Below are 18377 nucleotides of genomic sequence, written 5' to 3'. Positions count from 1 at the left end.
GGCTTCTCTTGCTGCAGAGCACAGGCTCTAGGGTGTGGGGGCTTCAGTAGTGTGGCTCCTGGGCTCTGGAACACAGCTCAATAGTTGTGGCACACAGGGTCAGTTGCTCCTTGGCATGTGGGATCCTCCTGGACCAGAGAGCAAACCTGTCTCCTGCATTGACAGGTAGATTCTTTACCACTGAGCTACCAGGGAAACCCCCTGATAAGAACTAATAAAAAGAAGTACACTTTAATCATCTACAGAACCATTCCAGGATATTCGATCTTTTGCTAAGAATCACCAATTCATTAATAGGAAAGAGAATGTATGAAATGATTTTATTTAGTTTTAAAAATCTACTTTTGAGAGAAAAAGTATCTTTTTATAAATTCTGAGTAGTCATAAGGATGCAAATATAAGAAAACAGTAAGATGCACAGCTTCATCATAAGCACAACCTAAACATAAGTAAAATTACTGGCTTCATAAGCAGAGGGACAAATGATGTCGTATCTGTACATGTTCTTCTGTCTTAGATGTGATGAGAAGACCTCATTTTATGATGTTGAGTTTCTGCTGGAAATGCCTCTGCTATACTGGGAGGCAGAGAGCGTATCTTCTAAAACATTTTGTCTGTTTCAGATTCATATGCATGGGGACAACTACAAGCAAAGCTTACTCCAGTATTTCCCAGACATCCTTCCACTGGAATACGGTGGTGAAGAGTACTCCATGGAGGACATCTGTCAGGAGTGGACAAATTTTATAATGAAGTCGGAAAATTATCTCAGTAGCATTTCACAGTTATAGGAGAAGAAGTTATTTAATGTGAAAGGTTTCCTGATTAAAAATTCATGACTGAGATCCTATCTGGTTATATGAATGAAAGAAAAGGAATCTTTAAATTAATGCTTTTCTGATTTTTTTTTTAATGTAAAAATCTTCTAACTTGAGCAATGTGGGTATTTGGGAAACTTCTTTACTTTTTAAGTATCTTTTCTTTACCTTAGAAGTAATTAAATGTTAGTATACCTTAAAAGCATAGAAGAGGTTCCTTTTTTGCCATTTGAAAGAAAGTTATCTCTGAAGTACAGTCATGTGTACTTTTGTGTTTCTCAAAAGTTTTATTTTAAAAACTGATTACATAGGTTTAATTATAAATGAATAAATAGTCCACTGAAGAGAAATATTAGCACAAATCAACTGACTATAAAGATCTATTCATACTCTATTTAAGTGGGTGTCAGATTAGACTACAGTCCAGATTGAAATCTGAATACAGTGTTACATAGTTACTTCCATGGGCCAGCAAAGTAGTTCACCTCAGGGAAATTCCATTGAGCATATTTGCACAATAGAAACTTTTGACTGAAGTCCATATGCCATAAACTATTATATGTTGCATCAGGTCTCTATGAAATTATTCATGGTGATACAATTAACTCCATAGAAATTCAGAGATGGAATAATATTTGGTTGCCATATACATGGACTCTATTTTTAATTGAACAGAACATGACTACACAAGGGGAAGGCAATGTTTACATTGCAAAATCACTGTCAGTTACATCTGGAACTTTTCAGACTATGCATGAAATAATCTGGGTTTTACTATATTATCAGAACATTCTAGCCAAATCCTACAATTCATATTTACTTAAAAAAATCAGTAGTTAAAATGTGCTGTTTGTACTGTAGCTATGTTATTGCATATTTCATTTATTGAGAAAGATATGTCAATATAACTTTCACTTTATGACAATTTGTACAGTATTTTATAATTTTTGAATTTTATTTTAAACCTCATGAATGAACACAGGATACAAAATTTGTTAAACACTTTTTAGCTTAGTTGGGTTTCAACATTAATCATACAATATTAGCTTTGTGAAAGACTATGTAAAGGCTGTTTTTCTTTATAAGAAAATTATTCTAATCAGATGAGCTGGTACTTATGATTCTTTGTATATACATCTGTAAAAAAATCAAATGATTATGAATGTTCTTTAGAGAACGTCTTTGTGATTTAGCATTGGGAAGCTAACTGTACATTATAATTTTTATTTAAAAAATTAGATCATGCTTGTTTTCTAAAAAATGATAAAACCTTCTTTATAAAATCATAAATTTAGAATTGTTTAATTAAAAATAACAGAAGAATAAAACCATTTAAAAAGTGTAAATAATAGCAACAACAAAAAGCTCTAGTTTACCCAACTTTTATTCTTACAAGGTTTACATCACAAAGTTCCACTTCATTCACATTTTGGGAACTTAAACCACTTTCTTCTGACTCTATAAAGGAATGATTACTTTAGCACAATAGATAGTATTTTTAAATGTCTTTTAATTATTATTCATTGGTGATGTTATTAATAGTAAATAGAATTAAAGTAAGTCAATCAACAGAAGTACATTTCATGATAGGATTTTGAATTTTTTATGAAATGCAGCAATTCACTGAGGAACATTAAAAGAACAATGTAAAATGAACAGGCGGTTTTATAAGGTGGCAAGATAAGTCACTATTGAATTCTCTATTATTTTACAGTAATTGCACCAGAAGTGCCTTTTAAAAGACTAACATGTGCTCATTGTTACTGAACTGCAGGATAATGTATTTGCTCTAATATTGTTCAAAACAAAATAAAGATTTTTCACACTATAGCTGTTGGTTTTCCATTTTTAAATAAGAATACTAGGTATTCTTTTTCAAAAACTGCTTTTCCTTATAGAAAAGCTTAAGAAAAAAGTATCACCATCCATCTAGTTGTCCTCTTTATACATTTCAATTGCAGACTGGTTTTCCCCGCTGCTCAGTTCAATACCACTTTCCCTGGTGGTGTTATGCTTAAAGTGACCATAGATTAATTTCTTAAAATTACGCAAAGCATACTTTCAGAACTTAAAACTTAAGTGAGAAAAGCCAGAGTATGTCACTTTATCAGATAATTTGATTTGGAAACTATCAGCCCAGATCATGATTTCAGATTATCAATATATTTCCCTTACAGAAATAACACAGAAGTCCTAGAGCAAGTAATAGTTTTGCTACCCACCTAAATCAAGCCAGCAGCTCACAAAACTGGTCAAACATACAAACTTCAAACTCAGCAAACTAGTAAGGTGATGTCTGAAATACTTCCTGGTCTCAGGTGTTGAATTTTCCCCACTTGGATGCTATGGGAGAATTATGAGTTACAGAGATGAAACAGGATATGATGGCAGTAAAGTGAGGACTGGCAGCGGGACCAACCTCACCCCCACACTCAGGTTCTGGTGGTCAAGGGTACTCACTTCCTAACTTTCTCCCTCCCCTACAGCCAGCACTTGATTGACTCCTTGCCTCTTCTCTGTCCAAGTCAATCGTATCAGTCTAATAAATATCAACAAACCAGAGCAGACCAAGAGATCTGGTTAAAAAAAAAAAAAGTTGGTGAATTAAAATACCATCTTCAGCTGGACCTATTTTGTTAAAGGTAAAAGGAGTTGGGGGGAGAGGGATGTCCCATACATCCAAACGTTCATGACCTTATTCCAGAATTCAGGTCTAAGCAAGTGGGTGTGCCTGGCTTGAGCTTGCATGCTAAATTGCTCAGGCTCCTCTGTCCATGGGATTCTCCAGGCAAGAATACTGTGGGTTGCCATTTCCTCCTCCGGTGGATCTTCCCAACCCAGGGATTAAACCTGCATCTCCTGCATTGGTAGGTGATTCTTTATCACTGAGACACCGGGAAATTCCTAGGAGATACAAACCTCCACTTAGAAAATAAATAAGACATAGAGATGTCATATATAACATTTTATTATAATAAATTTGTATGGAGTCAGATGGTTACTAGATGTATTGTGGTGAACATTTCCTAAGGTATGCAAATATCAAATCACTTTGATCACATTTAACATACTCTTGTACATCAACTGTATTTCAATATAAAATAAATAAAGGCCTTTTCTTCTAACTCCAGGATCAGGGTCATCTATGGGTCTATTTTTCTCTTTCTTATTAGATTACTATTATATATTTCTGTTTCTTCATATTTTTAATAATATTTTATGTTGGACATTGTGTTTAGCTGTAGAGTCTCCAGGTAATATCTTCCATCAGCGACAGCTCTTCCTTTTGTCAGGTATCACGAAAGCCTAGTAAATCCATCAGGTCTTGAGCTGGGTTGTAGATTTGAGGATTCAGGCTATCTCAGGTTCATTCCCATTCTTCATGATTGATCCACTTGGGTTTTTTGGTGTCTTGGATGTTCTCCTTTTTTCTTAACAATTCCTTCAACAGATGTTTTAGTGGTGGCAACTGTGTGTATGTGGGGGTGAGGTGAGGTCACTGCCATGACTTATTTCTCTTCATTTCCTCCCTTATCTCCTTCTTTCCCTTCACTGTCCTCTCTTGAAGGAACACTACTTGCTTGTCAAAGTGGCTGCTTCGTCCTCAGAAGCAATACTTATCTGAAGTTGCCATCTCTGGCTTCTTCCTGACAGCCAATACTAACCCTCCAAGAGGGCTTCCCAGGTGTAGCGCTTCAGCCTTAAAGAACCCACCTGCCAATGCAGGAGCTGCAGGAGACACAGATTCCATCCACAGGTTCCTCCCTGGAGGAGGAAATGGCAACTCGCTCCACTATTCTTGTCTGCAGAATCCCCGTGGACAGAGGAGCCTGGCAGGCTACATTCATACAGTTGCACAGAGTCAGACACTACTGAGCTTCTGAGCACAGGCACACACAACCTTCCAAGACCTAGGCTGTGCTCAGTATCCTGGCATTTCATGTTTGACATTTTCTTTCAGGGCTTGATTTTGCCTATGCTTTGTCTAAATTACTTGCTCCTCTTTCCTCGTTTTCAAAGAGGAAGCCTTGCATCTTCTCCTCTCAGCATCGGAGTCTTGCAGCAGTAGAGAAAACTTGCTGGAGTTTGCTACTTAGCAGACTTCCTGTTAATTTGATGTTTGTGGTACCCTCCATCTCCAAGTATCGTGAAAGGCATAAATCATGTGTAACTTTAAACTCCTTGTATATCTCATGGTTTTTCTTAAGATCTGTAGACAGATTCTGGCTTAGGCAGTTGACATAAGCCTCTGGACACCAGCATAACTTATTTGTTATTTCTTATTGATATAAAGTTAACTCTGTTGATGTGCCATATGCCAAGCTGCTTCAGTCATGTCCATCTCTTGGCGACATTATGGACGGTAGCCCACCAGGCTCCTCTCTCCACAGGACTCTCCAGGCAAGAATAATGCAATGGGTTGCCATTTCCGCCTCCAGGGGATCATCCTGACCTAGGGATCGAACCTGCATCTCTTACAGCTCCTACATTGGCAGGCGGTTTCTTTACCATTAGCACCACCAACTCTGTTGATAACCAGCTCCAATTTATTAATTTTCATGCATTCTAAATATCAATTAATTATACAATTTATTTATTCCTTTATTGATAATGATTTAAGTTGCACTTAATATTTCACTACTACAAGAGAATGCTACAAAGAACATATTTGTATATGTTTATTTATTCACACATGTAGGCATTTCTCTAGGGCAAATACTAAGTCTAAAAAGTGCTGTGTTATAGAATATGTGCACCTTCACTTTTACCACATATTGCCTAATTGCTCCCCAAAACTGTTGTAATACATCTCTACCAGCAGTGTTAAGAGGATTCTTATTTTTCTACACCCTTATTATCAAGGGTTCACTTTTTTACACTTCTGTCATTCTGATGGATGAGACATACTATCTTTTTTTAATCTGCATTTCCCTGATGACTAGTGAACCTTTGTCTTTTCATATTCTTTTCCTAGTTTTCCATTAGGTTGTTATTCGTTCTTGTTCATTTTAGTTCTTTGTGCATGCTAGAAATAAACATCTTTGAAATTCTGTATTTTGTAAATATATCTTCCAAATTTGTGCCTTATCTTTAATTCATTTAGCTAAACAGAAGTTTTAAAATTATAACATCATGAAATCTACCATTTCTTCCACTAACATGTCATTTTTTAAAAATATGTTTTCTGAAATTCCACCAACGTCCTGGACACACAGTCCTATATCTTCTCATCAAAGTATAACAGTTTGTCTTTTACATTTGTATCTTTACTCACCTAGAGTTTATTTTTGTATATAATGAAAGGTAATACTTTTTTCCTATGTGGACAGACAATTGCTCCAGCACAACAACTTCATACTGGTACAAAGTTTCCTCATCTGTTCATTTGAGTTCAAAACAAACCGAATATGTAGGGCCTTTCACAAACACATCCATTCAGCTTATAGTTCACCGCGCCCTTCCAGAGCAGCATTATTATCTTTTTTTTTTGTATTATATATATTTTATTATACCTGCTTATGCCATTTTTGTGTTTATATCATTACTCATTTTATCAGAAGTTTCCCCACACTCCTTCCTTCCATCCATCATTTAATAAACACATGTTGAGTACCTCTTATATGTTAGACACAGATGTATGGAGGTGGATGTAAAATAAAATAATCCTTGAATTCAAGAAGTTCTTAGTATAGTTCTGTTAATACTTTACTAGACTTTTCATGAAAACTGAACCATTGGTTTGCAATTTAGAACTTATGTCAACCAATTGTATAGGGAAGCTTAATCTATTTCCAATGAAACCCCATATTTTCCCCCTAAAACATTGAACATTTTTACTTCTGAAGCAAAACTACCAGAGCAGCATTCTTATCTTAACAAAGCATACGACATATTGCATTCGCTCTTCTCGAAATATTTTCACAAATCCTGTTCTCTCTTTTCCTTACAAAATTGCAAACTTCTGAGACGAAAAAACAAGGCATTGCCCAATTAATCTTCTCATCCTCTATATTTGGCATTGACTTGATTATCAAATACTCTTCAATTTTATTCTGATTTTCACCCTTATAGGTGGGAACTCCCAGTCAGTATAAGCCATATCTTTATATTTAGGTTTTCACACAGAAAGAAAAAACTTACCTTTCATCTACTAGCCCATCCAAACAAGTTCAGTGTTTCTAAACCTTTTTTCAAATTTTAAACAGAAACCTCAAAAAAAACCTCTTAGTGATTAGAAACCCAAGTGACCCTTTGTGCCCTGTTGTAGAACAGTCTGCACTTGGGCTTGGCATCAACATTAAAGTTAGAAGGCCCCGTGTGCGGGTCTGGCCTGGACTTGTTTTTGTCTTGATGCCAGGAGTGGGCCCCTCCTTGACCCAGTTCTGAGCTGGGGCGATGCTCGGGGGAGTGTTCACATCCACGGGGCTTTCCTCATCTTCTCTTCGTTTGGTCCAGAAGCCTCGACCTGCACGCAAATGGCAGGATGCGAAACTACCTTCCAAGTCACCGACCATCCCTGATGGAAAGCGGGGGTGTCCAACTCCGCCGCCAGCATTCCTCAACACGACTTTGGGCTGGAGCAACCGATGGCGCAAAGTTCTCAGGCGACTTCTAGAACCTCTCGCCAGCCTCCCCCGCTGCCTGGTTACCAATCAGGTCAGGCTGCAATCCAGCGCTCCCCATTCGGCCGCTGGACCCGGCGCCCCAGTTAGTTCCGGGTGACTTCAGGTCACGTCGAGGAAACAGCTGAAAGGGCGGGCTCGGGTACACGAATCCCACCGCACCTTCCTGAGCCCCCGCAGACGCCGAGGGGCGGGCTGGGGGCCCCGCGTCAGGGCGGCTGACGCGCGATGGGGTAGGCGCGCCCTCTGCGTTCCCGGAGTCGCGCGCCCCTGCGGCCCCAGCGCACATGCGCCCGGACGGCTTTCCCATAGGCCCCCGCGGCGGAGCACCGCCCCCGCCCGACGCCCTCGAGCGGCCAGGAGACGGCAGCTGCCTCACCCGGCGGCTCGCGGGTAGAAGAGCCTTTGAAAGGCGGCGGGAGGCAGCGAGCGCAATGGCGAGACTGGGTCACCTGCTGAGCGTGTTGGGTCTGGTTCTGTGCGGGGCGACGGGCCTCGGTCTGAGCGCCCCTCCCTCGCCCACCCCCAAGAAGCCCATCATCGGTAAGGAGGCGGCTGGGGCTGGGGCTGGGGCTGGTGAGCCGTGAGCGCGCCCTGGGCGCTTCCAGCTGCTGCGCTAAGGCAGGTGCATCCGGTCCTGGAAACGTTAGGGTTAGTACGTGTGCCTTCCTAGCCCAGGGATCAAACCATCATTGAGATCCTGCTGAAATATACCTAGCTAATGCTCGTTGATTTCCCGCAAATCCTTGGCTCTTAAAATTGGAAGGGAGGAGCATGCACCGTGAAGAATCCTGAGGATATGGCAGCCCACTCCAGTGTTCTTGCTTGGAGAACCCCAGGGACGGGGGAGCCTGGTGGGCTGCTATCTGTGGGGTCGCACAGAGGTCGGACACGACTGAAGCGACTTAGCAGCAGCAGCAGCAGCAGCAGCAGCAGCAGCAGCAGCAGCAGCAGCAGCATTAGCAGCAGCAGCAGCAGCAGCAGCAGCAATTTCTGCGGAGTAGGCAATGGCAACCCACTTCAGTACTCTTGCCTGGAAAATCCCAGGGACAGGGGAGCCTGGTGGGCTGCCGTCTATGGGGTCTCACAGAGTCGGACACGACTGAAGCGACTTAGCAGCAGCAGCAGGAACTTCTGCTAACTAAACCTTCTGTATGCATGCATTATCTTTATTAAAATTTCACTGGTTGAGGGCTCATTTCGAGGAACAATGCAAAATCGAATTGACTAGATAATTGAGAAATTATGGTATACCTGGCCTTTGTCGTCTTTGGCAGCGGAGGGCAGCCGTGGCTCCTGTGATCCTAGTAGCAATTCTGTTTTATGTTAAAGTAAAACAGTCATTTTTCTTTTTCAACACACTTATTTTCTATAAAGGGAGTAACATCAATTTGCATCGCCAGAACAGACATTTAAGACTGGGGCAAGGGAAAGCAACCCTGGAGAAATCAGCTCGTATTTGAAATGTGCAAAAAAGTAATTTGTGGGCGGACAACTAGAATTGATTTCATTTTAGCTGGTAGTATTGTTAGGCCTTTCATTTTGTTTCTTTCCCCCCCTTTATTTCCCACGAAGATGGGCACTGTATCCTGTAACTAAATAGAAAGTAATTGAACATTTTTTCATGGATATTGGTAGTGTCCATTTTCATATGTGTTGTGTATCAATATTTGAAACTTGAGATGCATTATTTCAAAGGGAGTTAACTCAAAATGTAATCCTATGTAGGCTTACTGGGTGGCTCAGTGATAATCTGCCTGCCAATACAGGAGACGCAGGAGATTCAAATTTTATCTCTGGGTCAAGAAGATCCCCTGGAGGAGAAAATGGCAACCCACTCCAGATTCTTGCCTGAAGAATCCCATGGACAGAGGAGCCTGGCAGGCTACAGTCCATGGAGTGGCAAAGAGTCAGACATGACTTAGCTACTGAGCACATTGCAAAACAAAACTACACAGGATGTTTTATATTTTGATTACAATGTTTGTTCCATGTTATCTGGTAAAATATATGTGCATTTTACTATATGTAATCTATACCTCAGTAAATCTGAGTAAAGTTCCTTGAAAAACAAAACAAGGGATGCAGAGAGAACTTTTAAGGGGCTATTAGAATAATCCAGGTTGGGGGGGTAGGCAGGATGTTTTGTTGCTTGGATTAAGATTGTTTTGATGGTGTTGGAGAAACATGCATAGAGAATTTTTTCACTCTTTTGCTTTGTTGTCAAGGAAACCATGTGCCTCTGTGTGTGTGTGTGTGTGTTTAGGGAGGGGCCTTCTGCTGGATTTAAGGATTGGTACTCTGACATAGATTCTAGCTTGTGCCAAAGAACCTGGCTTTGGGGGCTTATTTGGCCTCCCCGATGTGGCAAGAGAAGAAGCTACTTACAATTCAAATAAGCCTCCACTACTCCTTTTCCAAATCCTATAGATATCCTTTCAGGAGAAGCTTTATGTGTAATTCTGTGAATTAAATGAGTGAAGAAGTGATATTTCTAGGGTGATATGTTTCAGTTTCTGAGCAGGAAAAGAAGGATATTACTTGAAACAGAAACTTTATTTTTTTTGTAATTTAGGAATATTAATGCAAAAGTGCCATAATAAGAACATGAGAGCCCTGGGAAAATACTACATTGCTGCATCCTACGTGAAGTTTCTAGAGTCAGCTGGTGCAAGAGTGGTACCAGTAAGGTACGATGCAATAGTTTTTACACTGAATTAAAAAAAACTGCAACTTCTGTTTCCTCTCTAAAGTTATCTTTTATCTCTAAAATGAATGCTTTCTCTCTTACGATTGCATTATTCAAGCACATTAATGTTATACCTGGTTTTTGCCCCAAATCTAATGCTTAGAGTGTCTCATTAAGTTGTTCAAAGTGTGAAGCTGCATCTTTCTATTATATCATTAGAGCTGTGTCATGTATATTAGATAGAGAATGAAATGATAAGTTCCTTTACTCCAGAAAAGGTGATCCTCATCAGATATTACAAAAGCAATGGAGTAAAAGCACTTCTAGATTCACCAGCTTCATTCCATAATATTAGTGTAAAGAAACATGTAAGGAATCAAGGAATATTCTAGAAGAGGACTTTTCAGAGACCTTCCCACCCCACTTTAGAAGTTTGGAAATGACTAATACAGCACTGTTGCTTCGATATTAATTGCAGGTATTGCGATTTTAAAGGACCTACATTATTTTTGTGGTGTAATGATCTAAGGAACAATCAAATGACTCGTGTCATATTCATGACATGACATGATAAATGATTCATGTCATTTTGATTTGGAAAGACTTGAATTTTTTTTACAAAAGCCTTGTTGTTGTATTGATATTGTCTTATCACCCCAAAATAGTGTATTTGAGGGTCTTCTAGCACACTCACCTAATCTATTGTAAGTGGTTTCACACATAAAACACAACTGTTTGCTCAGGAAAACCTGTTATTGTAAGTAATTTCACATTAAAAAATGGTAACAAAAGTAAAACATTAATACTCAAAATGCAAATACAGTTTTGAGAATAGTACCACAAAATGGTTTTATCTTTAGATGAACATTTGCTTTTGACATTAGTCTTCAGTTTTTTCATAGCAATCTAATTTTTTCAAATGAAACCTTCTTTGGAACTTAACTAACAGCAGAGTTTTAGAGCTGAGGTGGAGGTTCTGGACAGTCCTCCAGACAACTTGCAAAGTTTTGATCCTGGAAGCTTTTTCTGCAAGCTGTTCATTTAGAAAATAGGTTTAATAACATGGGTGGAAGGTGGGAGAGACGAAAGACAGGTAGGCCAGTTCAGAGATGTGACTGGGTTAGGTGTGAAGCAAGGAAGGCTTGGCTTAGAGCAGTGGTTGTAGAATTGCTAGGTAAATGTTTTTTAAAAAAATTAATAAGACTCAATGACTACTAGGATGAAAGGGCACAGGGAGGAATAGACAAGAATGGCAGAGGTTTTGAAATGGGAAATGTTGAAACTGATGACTTGCAGAATACTGAGATTCATGACTGAGATGCTGAAAACATGGCATACAGGTTAATTTCCAGCTTGGATTCCCAAAGTTCATTTTAAGGTATATTGCTCAGAATTAGAATCATGTGATTCTATAAAAGCAGTATAATACGTGGCAGCTAAATTCCCAGAGCAACCTGCAAAGGATTCCCTAATGTAGAATGAGTCGTGATCACACTGATGATGTTGGTTGGGTTTATTTCTGAATTTCGGATGCTGGGGACTGACTGCTGCAGTTCAGAAGGAAAGAGGAGGTGGACAGGAGACCTCAGCAGAATCCTTGAGCAGGCGAAGGTGCCCTTCAGGGGAAGGGCCCTTCAGAGGAAGCAGGTGCCCTTCCTCCTGTCTGGCCTTCACCCTCTGGTGCCCGGTGCACTCAGGTTATTATAATCTCCTGCCCTAGAACTGGAGGGACCCAGAAGGTGTCCACCTCCTGAGAGGTGGCATGTGGCAGCCCACTGGCACTTTTGGTCTAAAAATCTGTTTCATTCGTAGTGTTTAAGGTATGTACAAATCAGGAGACTTCATAAAAGTCTATATTTCTGGCCTTTATTTTTTTTTTAACACCGTTTTCTGGAGCTAATTTTGAATAGAGCAAGAGCTGTCCATTGGCAGCAGTGCCTGTTGCTCCTTTTCATGCTCCGAAGCTGTCATTTGCCATCATTACTAGACGTATGCTGTTTTCTTTAAAGAGAACTTATTGAGGGGGTCTTGCGTTTTAAGAAAGTCTGACAACATGCAAATGTCATCTGTGTTCAAAGAACGTGCCCTGTCTGTTTTGCCTTCACGGTCTCTGAGACACCTATGTTTGTGACCCCCGTCCCCACCTCACAGTTAAGCCCCTTAATAGTGATGCACTGGGCCCCCAAATTCAGGCATGGACAACATGGGAACCGTTTTTTAGAATGAGTGAAATGACCAGAGCCCGGCTGCAAGGCTACCTGGCAGGAGTCCCTGGAGAGCAGCTGATTCATCTCAGTCCATTTGAGCTTCTGATGGTGGTGGTTGCCCATCCTGATTTAAATGTCCGTGGGGAAGATTCTGTGTCCCGACTGGTCCCCTCTTTGTTGACATAATCTGGGGAGATTCACCTGGCAGAACGCTGGGACTCAGCGGTTTCCCTGGTGTCCCCACAGCTAAGACTCCATGCTCCCAGTGCAGGGGGTCTAGGTTCCATCCCCGGTCAGGGAGCTAGATCTGATACGCTGCAACTAAAATCTGATGCAGCCAAATAAATAAATAAATAAATAAATATTTTTTTAGAAAAGAATTACTTTCACCTGGCTTTTAAATAGTAATGTGGTAGCTTTATTTAGAGACTTTCTTTCTTCAGTTTTGGGAATGGATGTTTTATAACTATTTTTATCATTTTCAGGCTTGATCTTAAAAATGAAGAGTATGAAAAGCTTTTCAAATCTATTAATGGGTAAGTTGCCAACATTGCTTTAAGACAATGTATGAGGTCTAAGTGATGCAAAAGAGTACATATGAATACAATACATGTTTCTAGGTAACTATTTTTCAGTGGTATAAATGTTAGTTTTCTGAGTTATTTTATAGAAATTATTTTGTTGAGTGATGTAAAAATCCTGCAGAGAGAAGGCAGGTTAAAAAATAAATGTTATATAGTAGATAACATATTTTTTTTTAATGTACGACATAATTTTTATTCTTTTAATGCTTGTTTTAAAGGCTTTGAAGCCACTTTGGAGGCCATGACATACTGCTTGCTTAGGGGATTTATGTCTTAAGACTTAAGATATTAATTGGTTATCTTTCAGAAGGTGATTTGAATAGAATTTGGTAAAAAGTTTTATATCCTCTAGCTTCATCACAAAAGATATGATTGCTTAGCTCACAGAAAAAAATCATATGAAAAAATGTGAGACTTATTCATAATTAAAGGAAAGCTAATTATAACAATTAAAAACCACCAAGTTGGCAGAAAGCAGAAAATGTGCTAATGTGCTAAGGTGAGGTGAGGGTATGAGGAAACAGTGTTCTTATACTTTATTTGTGGGAGTTGTTGATGCAAATAAGATACAAACAATCTACATTAAGGAACAGAAGAAAGTTTTCTTCAAGCCATACTGAGGACTATAGCCCAGGAAGAAAGTGCTTTGGAAAAACACCGTGTTATATCTTGACAGATCAAAGAATGTACGTCAAACATGACAGGGTTACATTCCTTCCAGGTTTCAACAAAGACGTGGCCAGTGAGTCAGCATGACCTTAATGTCTGGCAAGGGAACCTTGGAAGGACCAGGTCTTGGAAGGACCACTAGCATGGGCGTCATAGGAAGGGCAGCCATTTGTCCCTATCTTCAGAGTGGACTTTTCTTTAACTTCTAGATAATGCATTCTTTTCTTAATGGTTAAAGCAGAGGTACAGTACATGTTTGATGGACCATAGACAGACTGTTCTTATTAGCATAAAGTTCCAGTCAAATCATGTGTAAGTCAGAATGACTTCCCCATACTAGCTCATGCTAGCTCATAGTAGGTGAAAATTTCTTCTATCAGGGTGGAAGTTAGATAGTCTTTTGGGGGCAGTTTTATAATCTTTTGAAATTAAAAATGCACATACCATGTGACACAGGAAATGCTTCAGAAGGAATTTTAGTTTACAAATATAATCCTCTCCTTTAACATATACACACTACTGTATGTGAAATAGGGAACCAACGAGGGTCTGCTGTACAGCCGAGGGATCATACTCAATATTTTATAATAACCTATAAGGGAAAAGAATTTGGAAAAGAAAAGCTAGTCACCTTGCTGTACATCTGAAACTAACACAGCATTGAAACTTGACTATATTTCAATAAAAAGTAAAGCGAAAAAGGTATAGTCCTGTCTTATATGATGACCTGGGCCCAAATGTATGTACTGTTGTATTGTTTGAAATACCCCTGATTTGGAATCCATCCACCCACCCATCAGTTTGGAACTGGGTTAAAAAATAAACTATACTCATATGATAGAATATGGTTCAAAATGAGGGTGTCTGTAGATGATGCCCTGAATCACTGTTGTAACCTGAATAGTGTGGTATTGTTACACGAAACAAGCAGGGTGCACAGAGGTGTGTGTAGTGTACTCCCATTTGATTTTGTTTTTGAAGTTGGGGTGAGGAGACATGCATAATATATACCAGGTTAACACAGCAAATCTTAATGGTGGTTATTTCTGCTTGGGAGTGGAATAGAGGGAGTCTATCTTACTGTAAAGCTTTTATTAAAAGAACTTTTAAAAATTAAAAATAATTGTTCATTTTTTAAAAAAAGCTATGTTCAAAGCTATCATTTGCATTCAGTTCAGTTTAGATCAATAAGTATTTAAAATCAGTTCAATTTAGTGAAATATTTACAATGCCTGTTATGTGCAGTGTACTTTTTTTTTCTTTTTTTTAAAGTTGTGATTGAGTTTATTTTTTTTTAAATTTTTTTAATTTTAAAATCTTTAATTCTTACATGCGTTCCCAAACATGAACCCCCCCTCCCACCTCCCTCCCCATAACATCTCTCTGGGTCATCTCCATGCACCAGCCCCAAGCATGCTGTATCCTGCGTCAGACATAGACTGGCGATTCAATTCTTACATGATAGTATACATGTTAGAATGCCATTCTCCCAAATCATCCCACCCTCTCCCTCTCCCTCTGAGTCCAAAAGTCCGTTATACACATCTGTGTCTTTTTTGCTGTCTTGCATACAGGGTCGTCATTGCCATCATTCTAAATTCCATATATATGTGTTAGTATACTGTATTGGTGTTTTTCTTTCTGGCTTACTTCACTCTGTATAATCGGCTCCAGTTTCATCCATCTCATCAGAACTGATTCAAATGAATTCTTTTTAATGGCTGAGTAATACTCCATTGTGTATATGTACCACAGCTTTCTTATCCATTCATCTGCTGATGGACATCTAGGTTGTTTCCATGTCCTGGCTATTATAAACAGTGCTGCGATGAACATTGGGGTACATGTGTCTCTTTCCATTCTGGTTTCCTCGGTGTGTATGCCCAGAAGTGGGATTGCTGGGTCATAAGGCAGTTCTATTTGCAATTTTTTAAGGAATCTCCACACTGTTCTCCATAGTGGCTGTACTAGTTTGTATTCCCACCAACAGTGTAGGAGGGTTCCCTTTTCTCCACACCCTCTCCAGCATTTATTGCTTGCAGATTTTTGGATCGCAGCCATTCTGACTGGTGTGAAGTGGTACCTCATTGTGATCTTGATTTGCATTTCTCTGATAATGAGTGATGTTGAGCATCTTTTCATGTGTTTGTTAGCCATCCGTATGTCTTCTTTGGAGAAATGTCTATTTAGTTCTTTGGCCCATTTTTTGATTGGGTCGTTTATTTTTCTGGAATTGAGCTGCATAAGTTGCTTGTATATTTTTGAGATTAGTTGTTCGTCAGTTGCTTCATTTGCTATTATTTTCTCCCATTCAGAAGGCTGTCTTTTCACCTTGCTTATATTTTCCTTTGTTGTGCAGAAGCTTTTTAATTTTAATTAGATCCCATTTGTTTATTTTTGCTTTTATTTCCAGAATTCTGGGAGGTGGATCATAGAGGATCCTGCTGTGATTTATGTCTGAGAGTGTCTTGCCTATGTTCTCCTCTAGGAGTTTTATAGTTTCTGGTCTTACTTTCGATCTTTAATCCATTTTGAGTTTATTTTTGTGTGCGGTGTTAGAAAGTGGTCTAGTTTCATTCTTTTACAAGTGGTTGACCAGTTTTCCCAGCACCACTTGTTAAAGAGATTGTCTTTACTCCATTGTATATTCTTGCCTCCTTTGTCAAAGATAAGGTGTCCATATGTGTGTGGATTTATCTCTGGGCTTTCTATTTTGTTCCATTGATCTATATGTCTGTCTTTGTGCCAGTACCATACTGTTTTGATGACTGTGGCTTTGTAGTAGAGCCTGAAGTCAGGCAAGTTGATTCCTCCAGTTCCATTCTTCTTTCTCAAGATTGCTTTGGCAATTCGAGGTTTTTTGTATTTCCATACAAATCTTGAAATTATTTGTTCTAGTTCTGTGAAAAATATGGCTGGTAGCTTGATAGGGATTGCGTTGAATTTGTAAATTGCTTTGGGTAGTATACTCATTTTCACTATATTGATTCTTCTGATCCATGAACATGGTATATTTCTCCATCTATTAGTGTCCTCTTTGATTTCTTTCATCAGTGTTTTACAGTTTTCTATATATAGGTCTTTAGTTTCTTTAGGTAGATATATTCCTAAGTATTTTATTCTTTTCATTGCAATGGTGAATGGAATTGTTTCCTTAATTTCTTTTTCTACTTTCTCATTATTAGTGTATAGGAATGCAAGGGATTTCTGTGTGTTGATTTTATATCCTGCAACTTTACTGTATTCATTGATGAGCTCTAGTGATTTTCTGGTGGAGTCTTTAGGGTTTTCCATGTAGAGGATCATGTCATCTGCAAACAGTGAGAGTTTTACTTCTTCTTTTCCAATTTGGATTCCTTTTATTTCTTTTTCTACTCTGATTGCTGTGGCCAAAACTTCCAGAACTATGTTGAATAGTAGCGGTGAAAGTGGGCACCCTTGTCTTGTTCCTGACTTTAGGGGAAATGCTTTCAATTTTTCACCATTGAGGATAATGTTTGCTGTGGGTTTGTCATATATAGCTTTTATTATGTTGAGTTATGTTCCTTCTATTCCTGCTTTCTGGAGAGTTTTTATCATAAATGGATGCTGAATTTTGTCAAAGGCCTTCTCTGCATCTATTGAGATAATCATATGGTTTTTATTTTTCAATTTGTTAATGTGGTATATTACATTGATTGATTTGCGGATATTGAAGAATCCTTGCATCCCTGGGATAAAGCCCACTTAGTCATGGTGTATGATCTTTTTAATGTGTTGTTGGATTCTGATTGCTAGAATTTTGTTGAGAATTTTGGCATCTATGTTCATCAGTGATATTGGCCTGTAGTTTTCTTTTTTTGTGACATCTTTGTCAGGTTTTGGTATTAGGGTGATGGTGGCCTCATAGAATGAGTTTGGAAGTTTACCTTCCTCTGCAATTTTCTGGAAGAGTTTGAGTAGGATAGGTATTAGCTCTTCTCGAAATTTTTGGTAGAATTCAGCTGTGAAGCCATCTGTACCTGGGCTTTTGTTTGCTGGAAGATTTCTGATTAGTTTCAATTTCCGTGCTTGTGATGTGTCTGTTAAGATTTTCTACTTCTTCCTGGTTCAGTTTTGGAAAATTGTACTTTTCTAAGAATTCATCCATTTCTTCCACGTTGTCCATTTTATTGGCATACAACTGCTGATAGTAGTCTCTTATGATCCTTTGTATTTCTGTGTTGTCTGTTGTGATCTCTCCATTTTCATTTCTAATTTTATTGATTTGATTTTTCTCTCTTTGCTTCTTGATGAGTCTGGCTAATGGTTTGTCAATTTTATTTATCCTTTCAAAGAACCAGCTTTTGGCTTTGTTGATTTTTGCTATGGTCTCTTTTGTTTCTTTTGCATTTATTTCTGCCCTAATTTTTAAGATTTCTTTCCTTCTGCTAACTCTGGGGTTCTCTAATTCTTCCTTTTCTAGTTGCTTTAGTTGTAGAGTTAGGTTATTTATTTGACTTTTTTCTTGTTTCTTGAGGTATGCCTGTATTGCTATGAACTTTCCTCTTAGCACTGCTTTTATAGTGTCCCACAGGTTTTGGGTTGTTGTGTTTTCATTTTCATTAGTTTCTATGCATATTTTGCTTTCTTTTTTGATTTCTTCTGTGATTTGTTGGTTATTCAGAAGTGTGTTGTTCAACCTCCATATGTTGGCATTTTTAATAGTTTTTCTCCTGTAATTGAGATCTAATCTTAATGCATTATGGTCAGAAAAGATGCTTGGAATGATTTTGATTTTTTTGAATTTATCAAGTTTAAATTTATGG

The 18377-nt window shown here is 38.7% G+C and overlaps 2 protein-coding genes and 1 long non-coding RNA gene across 4 annotated transcripts in view; 2 read left to right on the top strand and 1 right to left on the bottom strand.

Moving 5' to 3' along the window:
* The window catches only part of TTPA (alpha tocopherol transfer protein), a 30116-nt gene extending 27470 nt beyond the window's left edge, over window positions 1-2646 (top strand). For both annotated transcript variants that reach the window (XM_069600096.1, XM_069600097.1), the window contains one exon: window positions 624-2646. In XM_069600096.1, the coding sequence (XP_069456197.1) occupies window positions 624-791 (168 nt within the window). In that variant the 3' untranslated portion in view covers window positions 792-2646. The remainder of the gene's footprint in view (window positions 1-623) is intronic.
* Window positions 2185-7759, bottom strand: LOC138445788 (uncharacterized). The gene is made up of 2 exons (XR_011258997.1): window positions 6960-7759; window positions 2185-3722 (listed from the first exon to the last, which is right to left on the bottom strand). It is a non-coding gene; the product is annotated as an uncharacterized lncRNA (long non-coding RNA).
* GGH (gamma-glutamyl hydrolase) overlaps window positions 7456-18377 on the top strand; it is a 32155-nt gene continuing 21233 nt past the window's right edge. Inside the window, exons 1-3 of the mRNA XM_069600095.1 lie at window positions 7456-7984; window positions 10017-10131; window positions 12823-12873. Coding sequence (XP_069456196.1) covers window positions 7729-7984; window positions 10017-10131; window positions 12823-12873 — 422 coding nt within the window. The 5' untranslated portion in view covers window positions 7456-7728. The remainder of the gene's footprint in view (window positions 7985-10016; window positions 10132-12822; window positions 12874-18377) is intronic.

This window comes from Ovis canadensis, chromosome 9, assembly GCF_042477335.2.
Source record: "Ovis canadensis isolate MfBH-ARS-UI-01 breed Bighorn chromosome 9, ARS-UI_OviCan_v2, whole genome shotgun sequence".
NCBI lineage: Eukaryota > Metazoa > Chordata > Mammalia > Artiodactyla > Bovidae > Ovis > Ovis canadensis.
The sequence above is the reverse complement of the archived record's forward strand: the minus strand, read 5'-3'. Positions and strand labels throughout refer to the sequence as shown.